The following is an 18,113-nucleotide window of genomic DNA, read 5'->3' as shown; positions in this document are numbered from 1 at the left end:
TGGCAACAAATTCCAGAGCTTAATTGTGCATTGAGTGAAAACTAATTTTCTCTGATTAGTTTTAAATGTGCCACATGCTAACTTCATGGAGTGCCCCTTAGTCCTATTATCCGAAAGAGTAAATAACCGATTCACATCTACCTGTTCTAGACCTCTCATGATTTTAAACACCTCTATCATATCCCCCCTTAGCTGTCTCTTCTCCAAGCTGAACAGCCCTAACCTCTTTAGTCTTTCCTCATAGAGGAGCTGTTCCATTCCCCTTATCATTTTGGTCGCCCTTCTCTGTACCTTCTCCATCGCAACTATATCTCTTTTGAGATGCGATGACCAGAATTGTATACAGTATTCAAGGTGCGGTCTCACCATGGAGCGATACAGAAGCATTATAATCGTAGAGTTATATGTCTTATGTTGTTGGCCTAATTGTGATCTGCATAGTGAGCATCATTTATAAAGGCATTTCTGCAAGGTAAAACAGAACTTTAACCACAGAAATGGCTTTTACAAAACTGCCTGCCCAATATGTGGATAAATTTGTGCATATGTCCTGTTCATGGGCAATTTTACCCAGAGCAAGCAGAGACATTTCCGAGGCTGGACTTTTGACTTGCACACATTTTTTTGGATTTTCAAACATATGCGATATAACAGCAAGTGTAACTGTGTGGGATCATTTTCAAAGCAGACTTATGTGCATAAGTCTGCTTTGAAAATTGGTCTAAGGCCATTCATTGTGCGAGTCTGGAAAATACATAAAAAATGATGCAGTACTTTGTGCTTTTATAGTCTCCCCTGATGCAGTCAGTGCTACCTAGACTGCTCAGATTGTCAGCTGGACTCTCTTGGGTTTCATGCTTCCTCTTAGTCTTAACCTAGCTCTTTTTCCCTTTTTTGTTCCTAACGTATTTTAATTCATGTGGGTATTTTTTTATTCTGTATCATGTAAAGAATATTTAGCATTTGTTAGTATTGCAAGAAAAGCTTTCTGAAACGGAGACCTTTGGGCTGGGTCAGTGGCTGTCCTATATGCAGCCATGTAGGGGACGGGTTCACCTCCTGCTTCCCATGCTAGCTGGGATTGAGGATCCTGCAGAGGCAGCATTTGCCACCCCTGAGAGGAAGGCATCTCAGCCAAAAGCACCCCACTGACACCTGCTGGTCAGATGCAGGGGGCTTGGGCAGCAGATTCCAGAAGGAGATGTGGCGGAGGAGTGTGGCTGCAATGCTTCAGTTAGATGGGAGGGAGAGAGAGATTTAATCAGGAAACTGGGAATGAAGGCTTCTAGCTGTAACTGCTGGGCCAAAGAAATAAAAACGTGCCTTCTGTTCACATCTTTCTTTTTCAGACGCTCCCAAAGAGGTAGAGATTGAGGTTTTACATCGTGGTTTGATAAGAGAAGGAAACTCTATAAAGCTAAGGTGTTCAGCCAAAGCCAGCAACCCGAAGGCAACAGAATATACCTGGTACAAAGACGGGCGCAGTTATACTCGCAGTCACGATCCTGAGCTCGCGTTTGAGACGATCCAAAGCACAGACGCGGGGGACTATGAATGCGAAGCTGGAAACCAGATCGGTAGGGTCCGATCCAAAGGCGTCTCTCTGGATGTGCAGTGTGAGTAACCAAGGCTGCAGAATCTTAAACTGTACGGCCTTCCCAGGGCCAAAAATACTATTTCCAACAACCCCCGAGCGTTTTCACCGAGCAAACATGGGTAGGTGTGGCCCAGACTGAGGAGGAGAAAACTGACTGAACAAACCCTCCTGCTGCCTTCCGCAGTCCTCCTCACCGCTCCTCGCAGGCTGCGCCACAGGCCCTGGGTCCAGTATAGACCCCGTTTGCAGGGGGTCGAGACACCTGCCCCTTCAGTTAATCGTCAGAACGGCAACACCGATGCCTCCCACTCCCCTCCCACTCCCCGGTTGCTCCTCAGAAGAAGGTCACCCATTACAATGTAATGGTAAATAGCCTGGAGACCACCAAACTACTTATAAAATCTAATGTGCAAAGTAAATATAAAAAATTTATTAGGGGAGGGAAAAATCAAGAGAAACATAACCAAGTTATATTGTAACCCGCTGAGATCTGATGATTGGCGGGCTATATATTTTATAATTAAATCGTTTAACTTCACTTACAAATAAGTAAAAGAATAATCAGTGCTGCCCTGTATTAAAACTTTCCACCACCGGGTGTCACTGGTGGCCACTTTTATCAGAAGATCTCGGCGTCAAAACCCACAGCAGAAAAATAGTTCCAGGCCCTGCGGATGAGCATTCAGGCCCCGTGTGAAAGGAGAGCAGGTTTCACCTCGGCAATCTCCAGTTAACCAAAGTATGAGAGTCCAAATGGCTGAGGCCTGGAGTCCCTTCAGGAAATCAACATCCACAGGCCCTGCTCTACCAACCTAAACCAGCAGGAATTGCTCGCACACTGAGCCCCCCCTGTGAAATCTCACTCCAAGGATCCAGGCCTCGGGTCCTTTCTGCTGGGCTGCTGCTGGATCAGTCTCGGATCCGCACCGACGCTCTCGAGATTTTGGAAATGCCAGATGCTGAAGGTGCTAAATACCCGGTCCAAAGAAGAGCCTGCTGCTGCTGCTTGCTTTCGGGTTGTGGATTGGCGCTGCTCCAAAGGCACCTAAAAGATCTCTCTGGAGCGGGAAATCTCACTCCTAGGGATGGTTCACCGAACAGGCTCCTTCCTCTGAATGAACGGAAAGCTCCTATCTTTATCTTACCCTGTAACATTCGACCTTCCTCAGTCCAGCTTAGTAGTGCCTTAAAGACAGAGGCTCCTGCAAAGCGTTTTCCGGCGTTTCCATATTATGAGGCCAATAATGAGACTCCCTTATAGCGCATGCAGCCCTCTGGCTACAGAGTACCCCTGGGCCTGTGAGCCCAATCTCAAAGGAAAATTCCTCGCTGAATTCCCCTTTCAGCATCCACCAGCATGCGGCACACAGGTGCAAAGCAGCCACACGTGTTACCGCCTGCACCAAAGAACAGGCCACAAAGGTGCATTCAGAGCTTTAAAAAACGCACTCGCTGCACGCAGGGCCAGGTTAAGGCCAACTGATGCCCCAAGTACAGGCCAGCAGTGGTTCCCGCTCGGCCCTTCCATGGGTTCACGGACAAGACATTAAGACTCAATAAGTGAATGCTAAAGGTGAAATAGATTAAAAAAAAATTACGTTTTCTTCCAGGCCATCCCCCAGAACTATATTAAATATTATCGTTTGTTTTTTTTAATTGTTTAACACTAAATAGTAGTAAGCAATATAAGCAAATTATATACTTAACTAGGGGGCAACAGAAAAAAATGCAAATTTTCAAAACTCTGTGGTGCCCCCTTTCCCTTGCTGCCCTGTGCACGTGCTCATGTCGCTAAATGGTTAATCTGGGGCTGGCCCTGTGTACTTTGCTTCCCCTCCTCCCAACCAGACCCCCACTTACTTTTCCCCATTGAAAACTAACAGAGCAGCCACCTCTAATGCGCGTCCAGCCAATATGGAGTTGGCAGACCAAAGCAACAAGAGTCACCCTGATTAGGCAAGTGCCCCCAGAGGAGTTGGTTGCACATATGCGAATTTTCAGATGAAACGAAATGTTGCAATTGAAAGAATATTCCAGTAAGTGGTGCCACTCCTCCGAAATGTACTCTATGGTGCTGACATCATATGGGAAGCAAGCTGAATCAGGTCTGCGATAGATACCCTAAACAATGAATGGAGGAGGATGCAGCTCGCTTTTAGGAATGGATGAGTCACTAGTTAGCTTTGTTCATGTGCAGACTGGAGTTAAAACCAAGCCTGGATCAACCTGCCCTGAAAATATAGAATTAGTTGGTAACCTTAAAGTTGGGATTGCCATATATTTATATATTTATTTCCTGTGCTTTCCACCGTTCAAGGCAGGGTCTGCCTCCATGCATCTAGCATAGATTGCCCCAGTCCTGGCTTTTACCCCTCTGCATGCATGGACGTGCAACTCTGAAATACTTATGCAGAACTGGACTGGAGATTTGCAGCTATAACATCAATCTTTCATTCACTTGTTATTTTTTTCAGATGCTCCACGAAACGTGAAAGTGCTCGTTGTACCGGCCCCAGAGTTGATAGTAGAATATTCCGATGTCGTGTTGGTATGTGAGAACGATGCCAATCCCACAGTCTCCGAGTATAGATGGTACCGTGAAGCAGTGATGGTAAAAGAACACAGGAAGCAGCTCTCTCTCAGGAAGATGAGCCAGGATCAGGTTGGAGAGTACCAGTGTGAAGTCAACAATGGTGTTGGAGCCAGTTCATCAAAGGCCACCATCGTCAGCTTTTCATGTAAGAGAGTTTCTCTGTCATTCTTTTCCTCATCTTAAGCTCCAACTCTCTGTTTGCAACCCAAGCTCTGGGTCACCAGCTGAGTTCCCAGGACCTTCAGGGTCAGAGACAGGGCCGGTGGGCCGGTCACTCCCATCACATGTTTTCTTGTTTTTAAAATAAGGATTCCTGCCAAAAAAAATGAGAAGGGCTGCTGCGGCCTGAAAAAAAAGATCTACAAAACCGCGGCAGAGCAGATGAAGCCATGCTGGAAGTGAGGCCTGTAGGCTACCTCATAGCTCATTCTGCTGTGCCTGAAGAGAACCTGCAAGCCGCGGCATGAAGAGAGATCTGCGGGGCTGCTGAAGAGGACCTGCATGCAGGACTGGTGCGCCACCAGTCTGGGGGCGGGGGGGAGGTGACGGCATGACTTCTCCTTCTTCCTGTCCACGTGGCCCGGAAGAGGAAGTGGTGGGTCCGCACGCCAGGGAAGAAAAAGAGGCCATGCAGGAAAAAGAAGAGTGCCGGTCATTGCAGGAAGAGGCAGCAGTGGCCCCAAGAAGCAGCAGCGTCCATGAAGCAGCAGCAAGAGTGCTCCCGCCTCAGCCTCCACCTTCACACAAGCGCATTCTCCGGGCTGTCGCAGGAAGAGGCACTAAGCGCCGGAAGAAAAGCAATAGCTCCACCTCCCCCCCAACCCTCCCGCAGCCTCAAAAAAATGAAGAGTCCCTCTGCCGTGGGGGCTGAAAGAGGAGGCTGCCACTGTACTTCTACTGGGAAGGGGGAGGGAAGTGAATGAGTGAGAGCATATGTGTGTGTGTATCTGTGAGGTTATGTGTGTGTGTGTATGTCTGTATGGATGAAAGAGCGTGTCTGTGTGTATGTGAGAGCATGACTGTGTCCGTGTATGGGAGAGCGGGTCTGTGTGTATGTGAGAGCATGACTGTGTCCGTGTATGTGAGTGCATGTCTGTGTCCGTGTATGTGAGAGCGTGTCTGTGTGTATGTGAGAGCATGACTGTGTCCATGTATGTGAGAGCGTGTCTGTGTGTATGTGAGAGCATGACTGTGTCCGTGTATGTGAGTGCATGTCTGTGTCCGTGTGTGTGAGAGCATGTTCTATGATTCAGCATGTGTGTTTATATCTGAGAGAGAGAGATTGGGAGGAACAACCCCTCACCTCTCCCCAGATAATCCACAACAATCTCAGGGCATCTGGAAATCCAAAGATTCCAGGTATGAACAGCCGGGGATTTTTTGTTTTATCCTTTTTAAGGTTTAAGTATTGCATAGTGTTTGAAATATTTTATTGGTCTTTAGAAAATTGTATGAGTTTTCAGTTATTAGATGTTGTTCTATTTGTCAGCTGTTTTGAAATATTCTTTTTATTAGTATGGTTTTATTTCTATTGATCCTTCATATTTACTGATTTTGATGTTTTCTGAGGAATTGTAATATTTCTGTTTTTCCATTGTTGCACTGCATAATAGTCTGGCCTGTTGCAGTTAACAGTTCAGTTTTTGTCTGCACATTTGTATTATTATTTATGGTTAATAAATTTTTGTGAGGGTCTGCTTGTATTTTGCGTGTGTGACTGAGTTGGTTGACGTTTTCTGCTAGTGTGGTAGGTTCTGTGTAGGGATCTGTAGCAGTTTGGATTTTTTGTTTCCCTAATAGTAGGGATAATAATAATGGCTTTTTAGGGTCTGGTGTAATCATCACAGTGTTGCCCTTTCATAAGTAGGGTTGTTAATGTTTGAGTGCTGGCAGTTATTGCAGTTTTGATATGGAGATTTTCTATATTGAAATTGTAATCCAGTTTACTTGTGGCTTTCTGAGGGCCAAGCTCATACCCAATGCACATTACAATAGACCTAATACCAGTTCCAAAGGACTTTTTTTACTGTTTTGCAGGGTTTTACAGCACCCCATACAAGCACAATATACATGCTGTAAGTGTTATTTTTAAGTCACAAGATGTTTATTTTGGAGATATTTTGACTCAATTCTGTCAGGTTCCAGAGGTAACTTGGCCTGCTTTTGGGAGCTGTTGACACATGTGCTGCAGGGAAAGTGCATGAGTGCGTCAGTTACGCCAGGAGCTGGTTTTGAAAAAATCCCCTTGGCCGATATATTCCTGCAATGCACCCCTGGTCAGAGAATTTAATAAAAAGGTGACAGTACTGTAAAAGGGCTTCAGCAGAGGAAAAAAATTCATTTTTGTTTTTGGTTCATTATTGGGAGATTTTTTTCCCTCAATTTTCAGTTCATGGATTGTTTGATTTGTTTCATTCATGAGAAAAAAACAAATCAAACAATAAATTAAAAAAAACAAAAAACAGCTGAAAAACAGAAACGAGGCCTCCCATCCTGAAAACTGCCAGGGCCAGTATCACCCCGGCCCCCACTTGGTAGGGATCTGCTGGTGAGGCTAGGCCCAGGCCAAAGCCTCAGCCTTGCATAGGCCAAGAGAGCCATATAATCGCCGCAACCTCAGCCTACGCAAGTCCGACGCCTCAGCCGAACCCAGGCCCGAAGCCTGGGGCTTGGCCTAGGCCAGAGCCCTGACCCAAGCTGGAGGCCAGGTCCTGGTACCTGAACCTCGGCCTAGGCCAGAGCTCAGACCCAGGCTCGACCCTGCGACCTGTCCCAGAGGCCAGGTCCCGATGCTGAGGCCTCGGCCCAAACCCAGGCCTGGCCTAGAGGCCGAGTCCAAAAGCTGGGGCCTCGACCTAAGCCTAGGCCCAGAACCCAGGCCTCACAGCTGCTTCTTCGTCACCTTCTTCTCTTCTGACGCCATCCACTGGGGTTGCACTGGAGTTAATTAACTCCACTCTATTCACCCCAATGAACAACGCCATTTTGATGTAAGGCAATGCTGTACACATTGTGAAACATAAAAAAGGTGCTGTCCACTGGGGTGAGTGCCCCGGAGTAAATTAAGTCTGGCGCTACTCCAGCAAACATCATCGGAAGAAAAGAGGACGACAAGTCCTCGGCTTCAGGATCCAGCCTCCAGGTCATGCTCTGGTGTTGGGCCTGGGTCTGGGCCAAGGCCCAAGCATTGGGACCTGGCCTCTGGGCCGGGTCGCAGCACCGGGCCTGTGTCCAAGTCAGGCCTGAGTCCGGGCCAAGGATACCCAAAGGCCAGGTAAGACCTGAGTCCCTTGCCTGGGGGTAAGACCTGGGGCCTTGCCTAAGGCATAGGCCTTGGCCTATGCCTTAGGCAAGGCCCCGGCTTTGGACCTAAGCTTAGACTGAGGTGCCAGTGTCACGCTAGGCTTCGGCCCGATGCATTTTGTACTCAAACAAATTCAACAAATAAGGTTTGTTTCATTCAGGGGCCCCCAATTTGTTTCAGGGCCCCCCAAATGAAACAAATTTGCCTTATTCATCCCATCCTACTGTTTCTCACTGTGGTTGAGGTGAGAGCTGGTCTGACTGGACAGGGACAGTAGCTGCTCTAGAAACTTATCAGGGAGAACCGCTTAGAGGTGGCTGATGACTTTTCTTCTGGAAAATCAGAGTCTATCATACCTTTATTTTAAGGGTTAAAAACCCAGTAGCTACAGCATGAGGTAGGAAAGGGTGCGTGAAACAAATATCACATTCCGACAGCTGATGCAGGTTCAAGAATGGAAACAAGGGAAAAAGACAGGTTGTGGATTTGTGCTGCAAATATTTTATGTGTATTTGCGGTATGATTTGCATTTTAATGTAAGAATGTCGGTATATAAAAATTCTAAATAAATAAATAAATAAATAAATAAATGTGGTGCTGGCAAAGTGATATCAACAGGATGATTAGGTCAGTCATCCGTGGAGGTATTTTGATACACAGTTGCATGATACTTCTAGGCCAAATTGCTCATTTTCTCTTTATTATCTTGTGATGCAATGGAAATGACTGATGCTCTGAAGCTCACCATGTCTGTTTTTCCCTTCTTCAGACAGTTCCACAAGCATCATCAAGTTTGTAGCCCTGGGGATTGGACTCCTTATCTGCTTGGTCTTCCTGCTTCTGCTCATTCTTCGTTTCATGCTGTGGTAAGATGTTCCTTGGCTATAGATGCCAGAAAGAAGTCACCAAGTTGTCAGGGACAGGCTGTGCTAAGTCCCGGTTTATTCCAGTGCATCCATGTGATTTGTAACCTCTGCTTTTCTTAAAGAAATTGGAACTACAAATCCATGGAGGCAGTAGAGGCAAAACTAGAAATGGCCTTCATGACCTGGAGCTTGTTGGCAACCCTAGTTGCACTCGTATTCAGTAACATTGTGCACTGAATAGTGACTATTTACAATATATGGAGATAGTAACATCCCTATAAATATGACATCACATGATATATCAATGCATGCTATGACAGTGAGGTCCTCATTTAATCCTTCTTTTAGGAAGGAGCTTGCATATGTTCCATTTGTATCTTAAACCCCTTTTAACGTTAGAATAATCTGTGTCTAACCTGAGACGCTTTCTGTAGAGGCTAGCAAAAAATGAAACATAGCAACATAGTAGACGATAGAAGATAAGGATCAATTCATTCATTCAATCTGCCTGGCTGTTCCTGTTTTCACTGCTGTGGCTAAGGAGATTTCCCAGATGTCAGCCATGCTAGCTTGATCACCTGCAGGAGATTGCTCAATTTCTGCCTTCTTTGGTCTTCCTCTGTTCTGGGTGGTTGAGCTTACAAATTCCCATCCTTAAATAAACTCCTAGACACTCCCCCCCCCCTCCCACCCCTCTTTTTTGCTCAAAATTTCAATCTTATTTTTACCATTGCTCTCTATCTGTTTCAGGCATATGTAAGGTCTAGCACTGTTTTGGTTTCTAACCATTTCTGTTAAGAATATTCCAGGCATCCACCTACCTCTCAGTACAGCAGGAACTCCCTATTTGTCCTCTGAACCACCCTTTCTCTATCATGACCCTTTATCCATGAATTTTCGTTTTCTATGAAAAATTGTACCTTACTGAACTTTATTGAAGCTTTCTAAATATGATATTGCTTCTATCATGTTCCCCCTCATTCCTCTGGTGAATACTTTTTGAATTTCATAAGCATCTCTGTGTAGGGATATTATGGGGCGGATTTTCAGAGCCCTGCTCGCCTAAATCCGCCCAAATCCGGGCGGATTTAGGCGAGCAGGGCCCTGCGCGCCAGTGAGCCTATTTTACATAGGCCTACCGGCGTGCGCAGAGCCCCGGGACTCGCATAAGTCCCGAGGTTTTCGGAGGGGGGCGTGTCGGGGGCGGGACCGAGCGCAGCGGCGTTTTCGGGGCGTGTCGGCAGCGTTTTGGGGGCGGGTACGGGGGCGTGGCTATGGCCCGGGGCGGTCCGGGGGCGTGGCCGCGCCCTCTGTACCCGCCCCCAGGTCGCGTCCCGGCGCGCAAGAGGCCCGCTGGCGCGCGGGGATTTACTTCTCCCTCAGGGAGGCGTAAATCCCCCGACAAAGGTAAGGGGGGGGCTTAGACAGGGCCGGGCGGGTGGGTTAGGTAGGGAAAGGGAGGGGAAGGTGAGGGGAGGGCAAAAGGAAGTTCCCTCCGAGGCCGCTCCGATTTCGGAGCGGCCTCGGAGGGAACGGGGGTAGGCTGCGCGGCTCGGCGCGCGCCGGCTATACAAAATCGATAGCCTTGCGCGCACAGATCCAGGTTTTTAGCGGATACGCGCAGCTCCGCGCGTATCTACTAAAATCCAGCGTACTTTTGCTGGCGCCTGATGCGCCAGCAAAAGTAAGCCAATTTGCGCTATTTGAAAATCTACCCCTAAGATTTTAGTAGCCCTTTTCTCAATCTTCTTATAAATGTATGACCTACAGAACATTTAAAGTACATTCTAACTAATGACCTATAAAAGAGAAATATTATTTCCTTTTTCTGATAATTTCTCTGCTTAAGCTTTCCATGTTGCTTTGGCACATTGATAGTCAAAGATGAACTCGCAATATATCATCATCCAGAAAGTGAGAAACAGCTAAATAGGTAGAAACTGCATCCACCTCACTGACCGTGCAAAGGCATGTGTCCCCAATGGGTCCTCATTTATCAAAGGTGCTATGATGGACAATAAATGAGGGCTGACAACTTTCAGGTCATCTGAGATAATTCTCCCAGGTCCCTTTCCTGTTTAACAGTTAAGCAGGACAAGAAACAAGTTTGCCCAAGGGCAAAGATTGGATAAGATCAGGGAAGGAAAGGTTTTCTCTCCTTCCTGCCCCCTCCTCTTGGAGTTTCCAACTGAAGAGAGAGGGGGGGAGGTCCTGCTAGAGAGCAGAACATTTCTTGGTGGAGCACAGGATTTGGTGTGAAAGGTAACGGTAGTGGGGCCGCTCAGCAACAGTGATCATAATGCAATCAAATTTGACTTAATGACTGGAGGGAGGACATTAAGTAAATCTACTGTTCTAGCATTTAATTTTCAAAAGAGAAGACTTTGACAAAATGAGAAAAATACTGTAAAAAAACTAAAAGGTGCAACTACAAATGTTAAGAGTTGACATCAGGCATGGACAATGTTTAAAAATGAATGTGATCAAAGAAGACTCTCTTCAAAAATGTTTTGAATGTGGAAACAGTTACACATTGATCAAAACAGAAAATGCTGTAACACCACAATTTATATACTGAAAATTACTAATCACCACATGTGAAGGAACATTTTTTTAATTATACCAGACCTCATAAACAGGCATATATTGTAATGCTAAATAGCATGTGTTCAAGTTTGCCAGAGTTTATAATCACAGGTCATTGATAGTTTTTTTTCAATGTGCTTTCAAGTGTACTTTCGTGAAACCATTGCACCAACGGTGAGAATAAAAGTTGTCTCTTTTTTTTATATTAATTAATAAATATTCAATGTCTTTTTTACGTAGACTTAGCTTAATAAATGGTGAAGAAACGCCATGTTCTTCCTGTGAGGCTAGTATGGAACAAAGCCCGACACTGGATCCGTGTTTCGGCTCATGCCTTCGTCGGGGGCCGAAAATAACTGTCAATACAGAAATGCGCAATTACTCAAAACGTTAATCCAAAAATAATTTAATACTTATCGATTGTGGCGGGCAACATCAGTACACCAACTTGATACGGAACAGCTTGTGATGGCGGCGTCTGCCGATCATACGTTTCTTCAACAAAGTCAAAATGGGAGCGCGCCTTTACTTAAACGTGCTCGTGGCCAATCATGAGACACGGCGTCAATGGTGACGTAGCTGTCAACAGGTGGCATTTAAACCAAAGAAAACCATTCCACCGCAATATTGAGCCCCTGCGGTTGTGTGGTATTTAGTTTAAAAATCCATTGTTGTTCTCTAATGTTCAATATCTTTTGTGGATCACCTCCCCTCCCTGATAATACAATGCAATCTATTACCCTCCACTTTAAATCCATAAACTGATGTTGTTTAGAGAGACAATGTGCTACAATAGGAGCTTGAATTTTTTCAGTTTGTAGGCAACTTCTGTGTTCAATAAGTCTTGTCCGTATGGAGCGTTTAGTGCGGCCAACATATAATTTATCACAGGGGCATTTGATAATGTAAATCACATGAGTAGTCTGACAATCTGAGCTCTAGCCGACCATGTTCTTCCTTGAATATCCGTCCAATCAGGACCTGCTAAGGTAAGTGAACATAAGGAGCATTTATGGCAAGGCCAATGGCCAATAGGTAAATCCTGTACAACAGCATGACCAGGTGAAAAAAATGAATGAGTGAGTATCTCTCTTAAGTTTCTGCCTCGGCTATACATGATTATCGGCAATTCAGCGAAAATCGTATGTGTTTGTAATACATGCCAATATTTCCGTATTATGGTCGCTATAGTGGCAGATTTTGAAGAGAAGCGAATAGTACATACAAGCGGATGTTCATCAGCAGTAGACGGCTTATCTAACAGCAACCATTGGCGATGTACATTAGATGCACGTTTCCATGCTTTCTTAATAATGTGAGATGGATAATCTCGTTGTAATAAATTTGTGGCTAAATGTTGTGCTTGTACATGGAAATCAAATTTTTCAGAACATAAGCGTCGTAGCCGGAAAAATTGTCCTATGGGCAGATTCATTTTAAGACTGTAGGAGTGCCAACTTGAAAAATGCAGTAAAGTATTGCAATCAGATGGTTTTTTATATACCGAAGTAATTAAATGATCATCTTGTTTCGTGATCAAAATGTCCAAAAAATTAATATGAGAATGATGATAATGCAAAGTAAAAAAAATATTCTTATCAACCAAATTCAACCAATCCAAAAATTGATGTAAATGTTGAACACTGCTATGCCATAAAAAGAAAATGTCGTCGATGTAACGAACCCAATTAGAAATGTGAGAAAAAAAAGGAGAAGAATATACGTGTGTTGTTTCAAAATGAGCCATAAATAGGTTAGCCAAGCTGGGAGCCATGGTAGTGCCCATGGCAGTACCATGAATTTGCTTATAAAAGCATCCATTAAAGACAAAATAGTTTTCTTTCAGCGCCAATTCTGCCAAAGCAAACAAAAAAGTGGTTGGTACACGATGAGGACGCATTCTTGTCTCTAAATTCTGTTCAACAATATTAAGGGATTGTTGCTGGGGAATACTAGTATACAAGGCACGTATATCAAGGGTAACCAATATCACCTCAGTTGACGATTGTATGGAGGTCAAAATATTAAGCATGGATTTGGTATCCTTTACATAAGAGGTTATCATTGGAATCAGTGGTTGCAAGAACTTATCAACGAACACCGAAAGGGGTTCGAGCAAAGAACCGACAGTACTCACAATAGGTCTACCGGGTGGATCCACAGTGTCTTTATGGATTTTGGGCAGCATGTATATAGTAGGAGTGCTATACGCTGAATTAATCAAAAATGTTTTTTCTTTAGAAGTCAAAAATCCAACAATAAACGCATCTTCTACAATTTCTTCAATTTTCAATAAAAGAGCCGGACCCAGATCCTCAGATAGTAAACAATAGTTATTAATGTCTGAAATATGTGACATAACTTTGTCCTGATAATAAACACTGTCCATAACTGTAACGGCACCTCCCTTATCAGCTTGTTTTATTGTCACAGCTGTCATGTTCTTTAATGTAATGAGAGCTGAATGCTGTTCCTTAGATAAATTGAATCTAGGTGGATCACGAATAGATTCTGCAATTCCCAAATCATGTAAGACCAAATCCATGAAAGTTTTAATATGAGGGTCCGGTGGTCCTGGTGGTATCCACGATGATTTAGGAAAAACCATAGAGATATCAATAGTCGGTGGATGGTTGTGAAAAAATAGCTTTATCAATAATTTCCTGAAAAAACTGTATAGATCACAGCGAGATTGAAAAGGATCATAAACGTAAAAGGGAACAAAAGACAATCCTTTTTCCAACACCTGAATTTGAGCTGGAGTCAACTGACAGGATGATAAATTTATGACTGTTGGTTTAATGTGCTCTGTGAGCGTGTCTGTGGCCGGCCTCCCGTATCTGACCAAGCTTGTGAGCGGTTCCGAAAAAAACGACGATTAGATCTTCTATTGGTGGATCTAAAATTATTATATCGCGGATCATTGGGTCTGACATTGTCATATCTTACATCTTACATCTTAGAGAACAACAATGGATTTTTAAACTAAATACCACACAACCGCAGGGGCTCAATATTGCGGTGGAATGGTTTTCTTTGGTTTAAATGCCACCTGTTGACAGCTACGTCACCATTGACGCCGTGTCTCATGATTGGCCACGAGCACGTTTAAGTAAAGGCGCGCTCCCATTTTGACTTTGTTGAAGAAACGTATGATCGGCAGACGCCGCCATCACAAGCCGTTCCGTATCAAGTTGGTGTACTGATGTTGCCCGCCACAATCGATAAGTATTAAATTATTTTTGGATTAACGTTTGAGTAATTGCGCATTTCTGTATTGACAGCTATTTTCGGCCCCCCGACGAAGGCATGAGCCGAAACACGGATCCAGTGTCGGGCTTTGTTCCATACTAGCCTCACAGGAAGAACATGGCGTTTCTTCACCATTTATTAAGCTAAGTCTACGTAAAAAAAGACATTGAATATTTATTAATTAATATAAAAAAAAGAGACAACTTTTATTCTCACCGTTGGTGCAATGGTTTCACGAAAGTACACTTGAAAGCACATTGAAAAAAAACTATCAATGACCTGTGATTATAAACTCTGGCAAACTTGAACACATGCTATTTAGCATTACAATATATGCCTGTTTATGAGGTCTGGTATAATTAAAAAAATGTTCCTTCACATGTGGTGATTAGTAATTTTCAGTATATAAATTGTGGTGTTACAGCATTTCTGTTTTGATCAATGTTTAAAAATACCATCTTGGAAGCCCAGACCAGATGTATTCCATGGCATGGTTAAAAGGTGAGGTTAAAGAGATTATTTTAGGCAAAAGAGCTTTCTTTCAAAAATAATAAAAAGCATCCAACTGAAGAAAATAGGAAAAAAAGCATAAACACTGGCAAGCTAGAAGTAAAGCATTGATAAGTAAGGCAAAAAGATAATTTGTAAAGAAGCTGACCATAGAGACAAAAACTTATTAAAATATATCTGAAGCAGGAAACCTGTGAGAGAGACAGTTGGATAGTTAGACAATCATGGATTTGAAGCGACACTTAGGCCATAGCGGAAAGATTTCTTTGCTTCAATGTTTACTGAAGAGGATGTTGGCTAGACAGCTGTCTCAGAAACAGTATTTCATGTTGATGATTCAGAAGAACTGAAGCAAATGATGAAGTAGGGCCAATTGAGAAACTAAAGAGTAGCAAATTACCTGGATCAGATGGTTTACACCCCAGAGTTCTGAAAGAACTGAAAAATGAAATTGCAGATCTAGTACTAGTAATTTGCAATCTATCATTAAAATCATCTATTGTACCTGAAGAATGGAAGGTGAACACTGTGACACCAATCTTTAAAAAGGGCAGTGATGCAGAAAACTATAGACTGATAAGCCTGACTTCAGTGCCAGGAAAAATTGTAAAAACTATTCTAAAGAACAAAATCACAATTTATTGAAAGACAAGGTTTAATACGACATTGGCAGCATAGATTTACACCGGGAGTCTTGCCTCACCAATCTGTTACATTTTTTGAAGGGATTAATAAACATATAATGGTGAGCTGGTGGATATAGTGCATTTGAATTTTCAGAAAGTGTTTGACAAAGTCTCCCATGAAAGACTCTTGAGAAAAATAAAAAGTCATGGGATAGGCGTCAATGTATTATTGTGGATTATGCCTCAGGGATCTATACCAGGACTGGTGCTTTTTAACATAATGATAAATATTCTGGAAAGGGGAATGAGTGAGATGATCAAATTTGCCAATGACACAAGAGTTGTTAAATCACAAGTGGATTGTGAGAAATTGCAGGAGGACCTTGGAGACTGGGCATCCAAAAAGCAGATGAAATTTAATGTGGATAAGTGCAAAGTGATGCACATGGGAAAAAGTAACCCGCACTGTAGGTTCCAAAGAAAGTGCGACCACACAGGAATAGGATCTGGGGCATCATTGTGGGCAATACTTTGAAATCCTCGGCTCAGTGCGCTGTAATCGTCAAAAAAGCAAACAGAATGTGAGGAATTATTAGGAAAAGAATGGAGAATGTCATAATCCTACCTAGAGTACTATGTGCAATTCTAGTGGCTACATCTCAAAAAAGGCATAGTTGAACTGAAAAGGTACAACCAAAATGATATAGGGGATACAGTGGCTCCCCTGTGAGGAAGGGTTAAAGAGGTTACATAAGAACATAAGAACATAAGAAAATGCCATACTGGGTCAGACCAAGGGTCCATCAAGCCCAGCATCCTGTTTCCAACAGTGGCAAATCCAGATATTGATTGTGTGATCATGGCACATGGGAAAAAAATCCAATCGATTTAAAGGAGTTTTCCTTCAGCAGTGCAATGGTGCATATGAAGGAGGTGGGCCTGGAGGGTTGCGTTGAGCAGGCAGCAGATCCTGCCACGCCGGAGCAGTTGGCAGAGGCCTTGTCGGGCCAGGAGGGGCTGACTCAAGCAGATTTCTTGCCATGGTTTGAAGACCTGAAACATGATATTGCCACTGTAAAAACAGAGATTCACATTTTGGAGGGAGAATTGCGCCAGAAAGTGGATGAGCTGGGGCAGAGAGTTCTGGATTTGGAGCAAAGAGTGAAGGGACAGGCAGACAAGAAGGCACAGCAAGGCAAAGAACTGCAACGACTGAGAAAGGCAAATGGTGAGATGATGGATAAAATGGAAGACGGAGAACAGGTCACGTAGAAATAATATACGCATCGGGGGGTACCCGGTGAGGAGGAGTGTGTTGTTTGTGTTCAAGTTGTCCAGGAAGTGTGTGGGCTCATTTTAAATTTTGAGACTAATGAGGCAATCATTGGTAATAGTGGATTGAGCGCATCAGGCACTGGGTAGAATAAACCACAATAAATCAAGGGACATAATAGCCTAATGCAAAAAGCAAGAAGCATGGGCAAGATTACCTGGAAAAATAAGCATCTTCAGCTATTCAGTGATCTCTCAGCAATTACTCTTCAATACCATAAAGGATTGAAACCAATCACAGATACTTTGAGAGCTGAAAATATACGACACAAGTGGTCATACCTGTTTGGAATATCATTCACTGTAAGTGGAAGCACATCGCATTGGAAGAGGCGGTGAATAGTTTGCAGAAAAGAGAGGAGAAAGCTTTACCAGGGTGGGAAATATCACACTTGCAGAGTGGGAAAAGGCTGCAGAGAAACTCTGATAGTGAACTACTTTCACGTAAATCTGGAAAATAAGTCGTGGGGCTTTTGGGTCACCTGGATCCTAGAGATAGCACTGGCAGATGCTATATGGAAACGCGTAATAAGCTCATTTGGGGTTTTGCCAACTTCTTAAATATACTTTTTATAATTAAAGGTTGAACTCTGTTCTTGCTTTAATAGGAATGGTGTTGAGTGGTATAAATAGTAGAGTGGTGATGATATGGGGAAGGCATTATTCCTCAAGGGAAGTGCACATGGGATAGGCACACGTGTTTGGTGATACTGGGGGAGGGGAGAGAAGAGAGCGAGGGAGAGATGGGGGATTGGGAGGGAGATGAGTGTGCAGGCTGAGTGGGATGGCTGGAATAATGAGAGTAAGATCATGGTTTATGGTTGAAATGGCTGATATTACTCTGGTTTCTTAAGGGTCTTAACGTACCCAAAAAGAGACAACGTTTGATGGAGAAGGCACGAGCTAGGCCAGCCTCAATCGTTTTTGATACAAGAAACACATTTTAAGAGAAAGAATGAACATCTGCTCTAAATTAAACATTTTCCTCACATTTTCCTTGCTTCTAGTGCTATATAACAAAAACATGGGGGAGTGGGTATTATGCTCTCCAGTAACCTTAAGGTTCGAAATACTGGAAATGAGGAATTACAAAGAAGGCTGATATTTGGCACTGAAAATTAAAATGGGTAAATTGGTGATAATGATGGTAAATATATATGCTCCCAACATGGGACATGGGAAGTTTTTCATACAGCTTGGGAAGCAATTGAGTGATATGCTAGAGGTATATGTCATAGTGGGAGGAGATTTCAATATTACCCTTAACTCAAATGTGGATAATCACCCGAATCCAGTGATTGGGTTGAAAGCACAGAGAGCTAAAGTGAAGATTATCATGGAGCCATGGGGGTTATTACCCAATCCGTTAGCTAGGGATTATTCCTGTTTCTCCATGGTCCGTAAATCCTACTCGAGAATAGATCTAATTCATGTTAAGATTGTAGAA

At 43.6% G+C, this 18,113-nt stretch overlaps 1 protein-coding gene across 1 annotated transcript in view; it reads left to right on the top strand.

Annotated features, from left to right (window-relative positions):
• LOC115076066 (B-cell receptor CD22-like) overlaps positions 1–18,113 on the top strand; it is a 100,437-nt gene that overhangs the window by 51,283 nt on the left and 31,041 nt on the right. The window contains exons 7-9 of the mRNA XM_029577179.1: positions 1,350–1,616; positions 4,072–4,335; positions 8,264–8,360. Of these exons, the coding sequence (XP_029433039.1) occupies positions 1,350–1,616; positions 4,072–4,335; positions 8,264–8,360 (628 nt within the window). The remainder of the gene's footprint in view (positions 1–1,349; positions 1,617–4,071; positions 4,336–8,263; positions 8,361–18,113) is intronic.

This window comes from Rhinatrema bivittatum, chromosome 14 (assembly GCF_901001135.1).
Source record: "Rhinatrema bivittatum chromosome 14, aRhiBiv1.1, whole genome shotgun sequence".
Lineage (NCBI taxonomy): Eukaryota > Metazoa > Chordata > Amphibia > Gymnophiona > Rhinatrematidae > Rhinatrema > Rhinatrema bivittatum.
The sequence above is the reverse complement of the archived record's forward strand: the minus strand, read 5'-3'. Positions and strand labels throughout refer to the sequence as shown.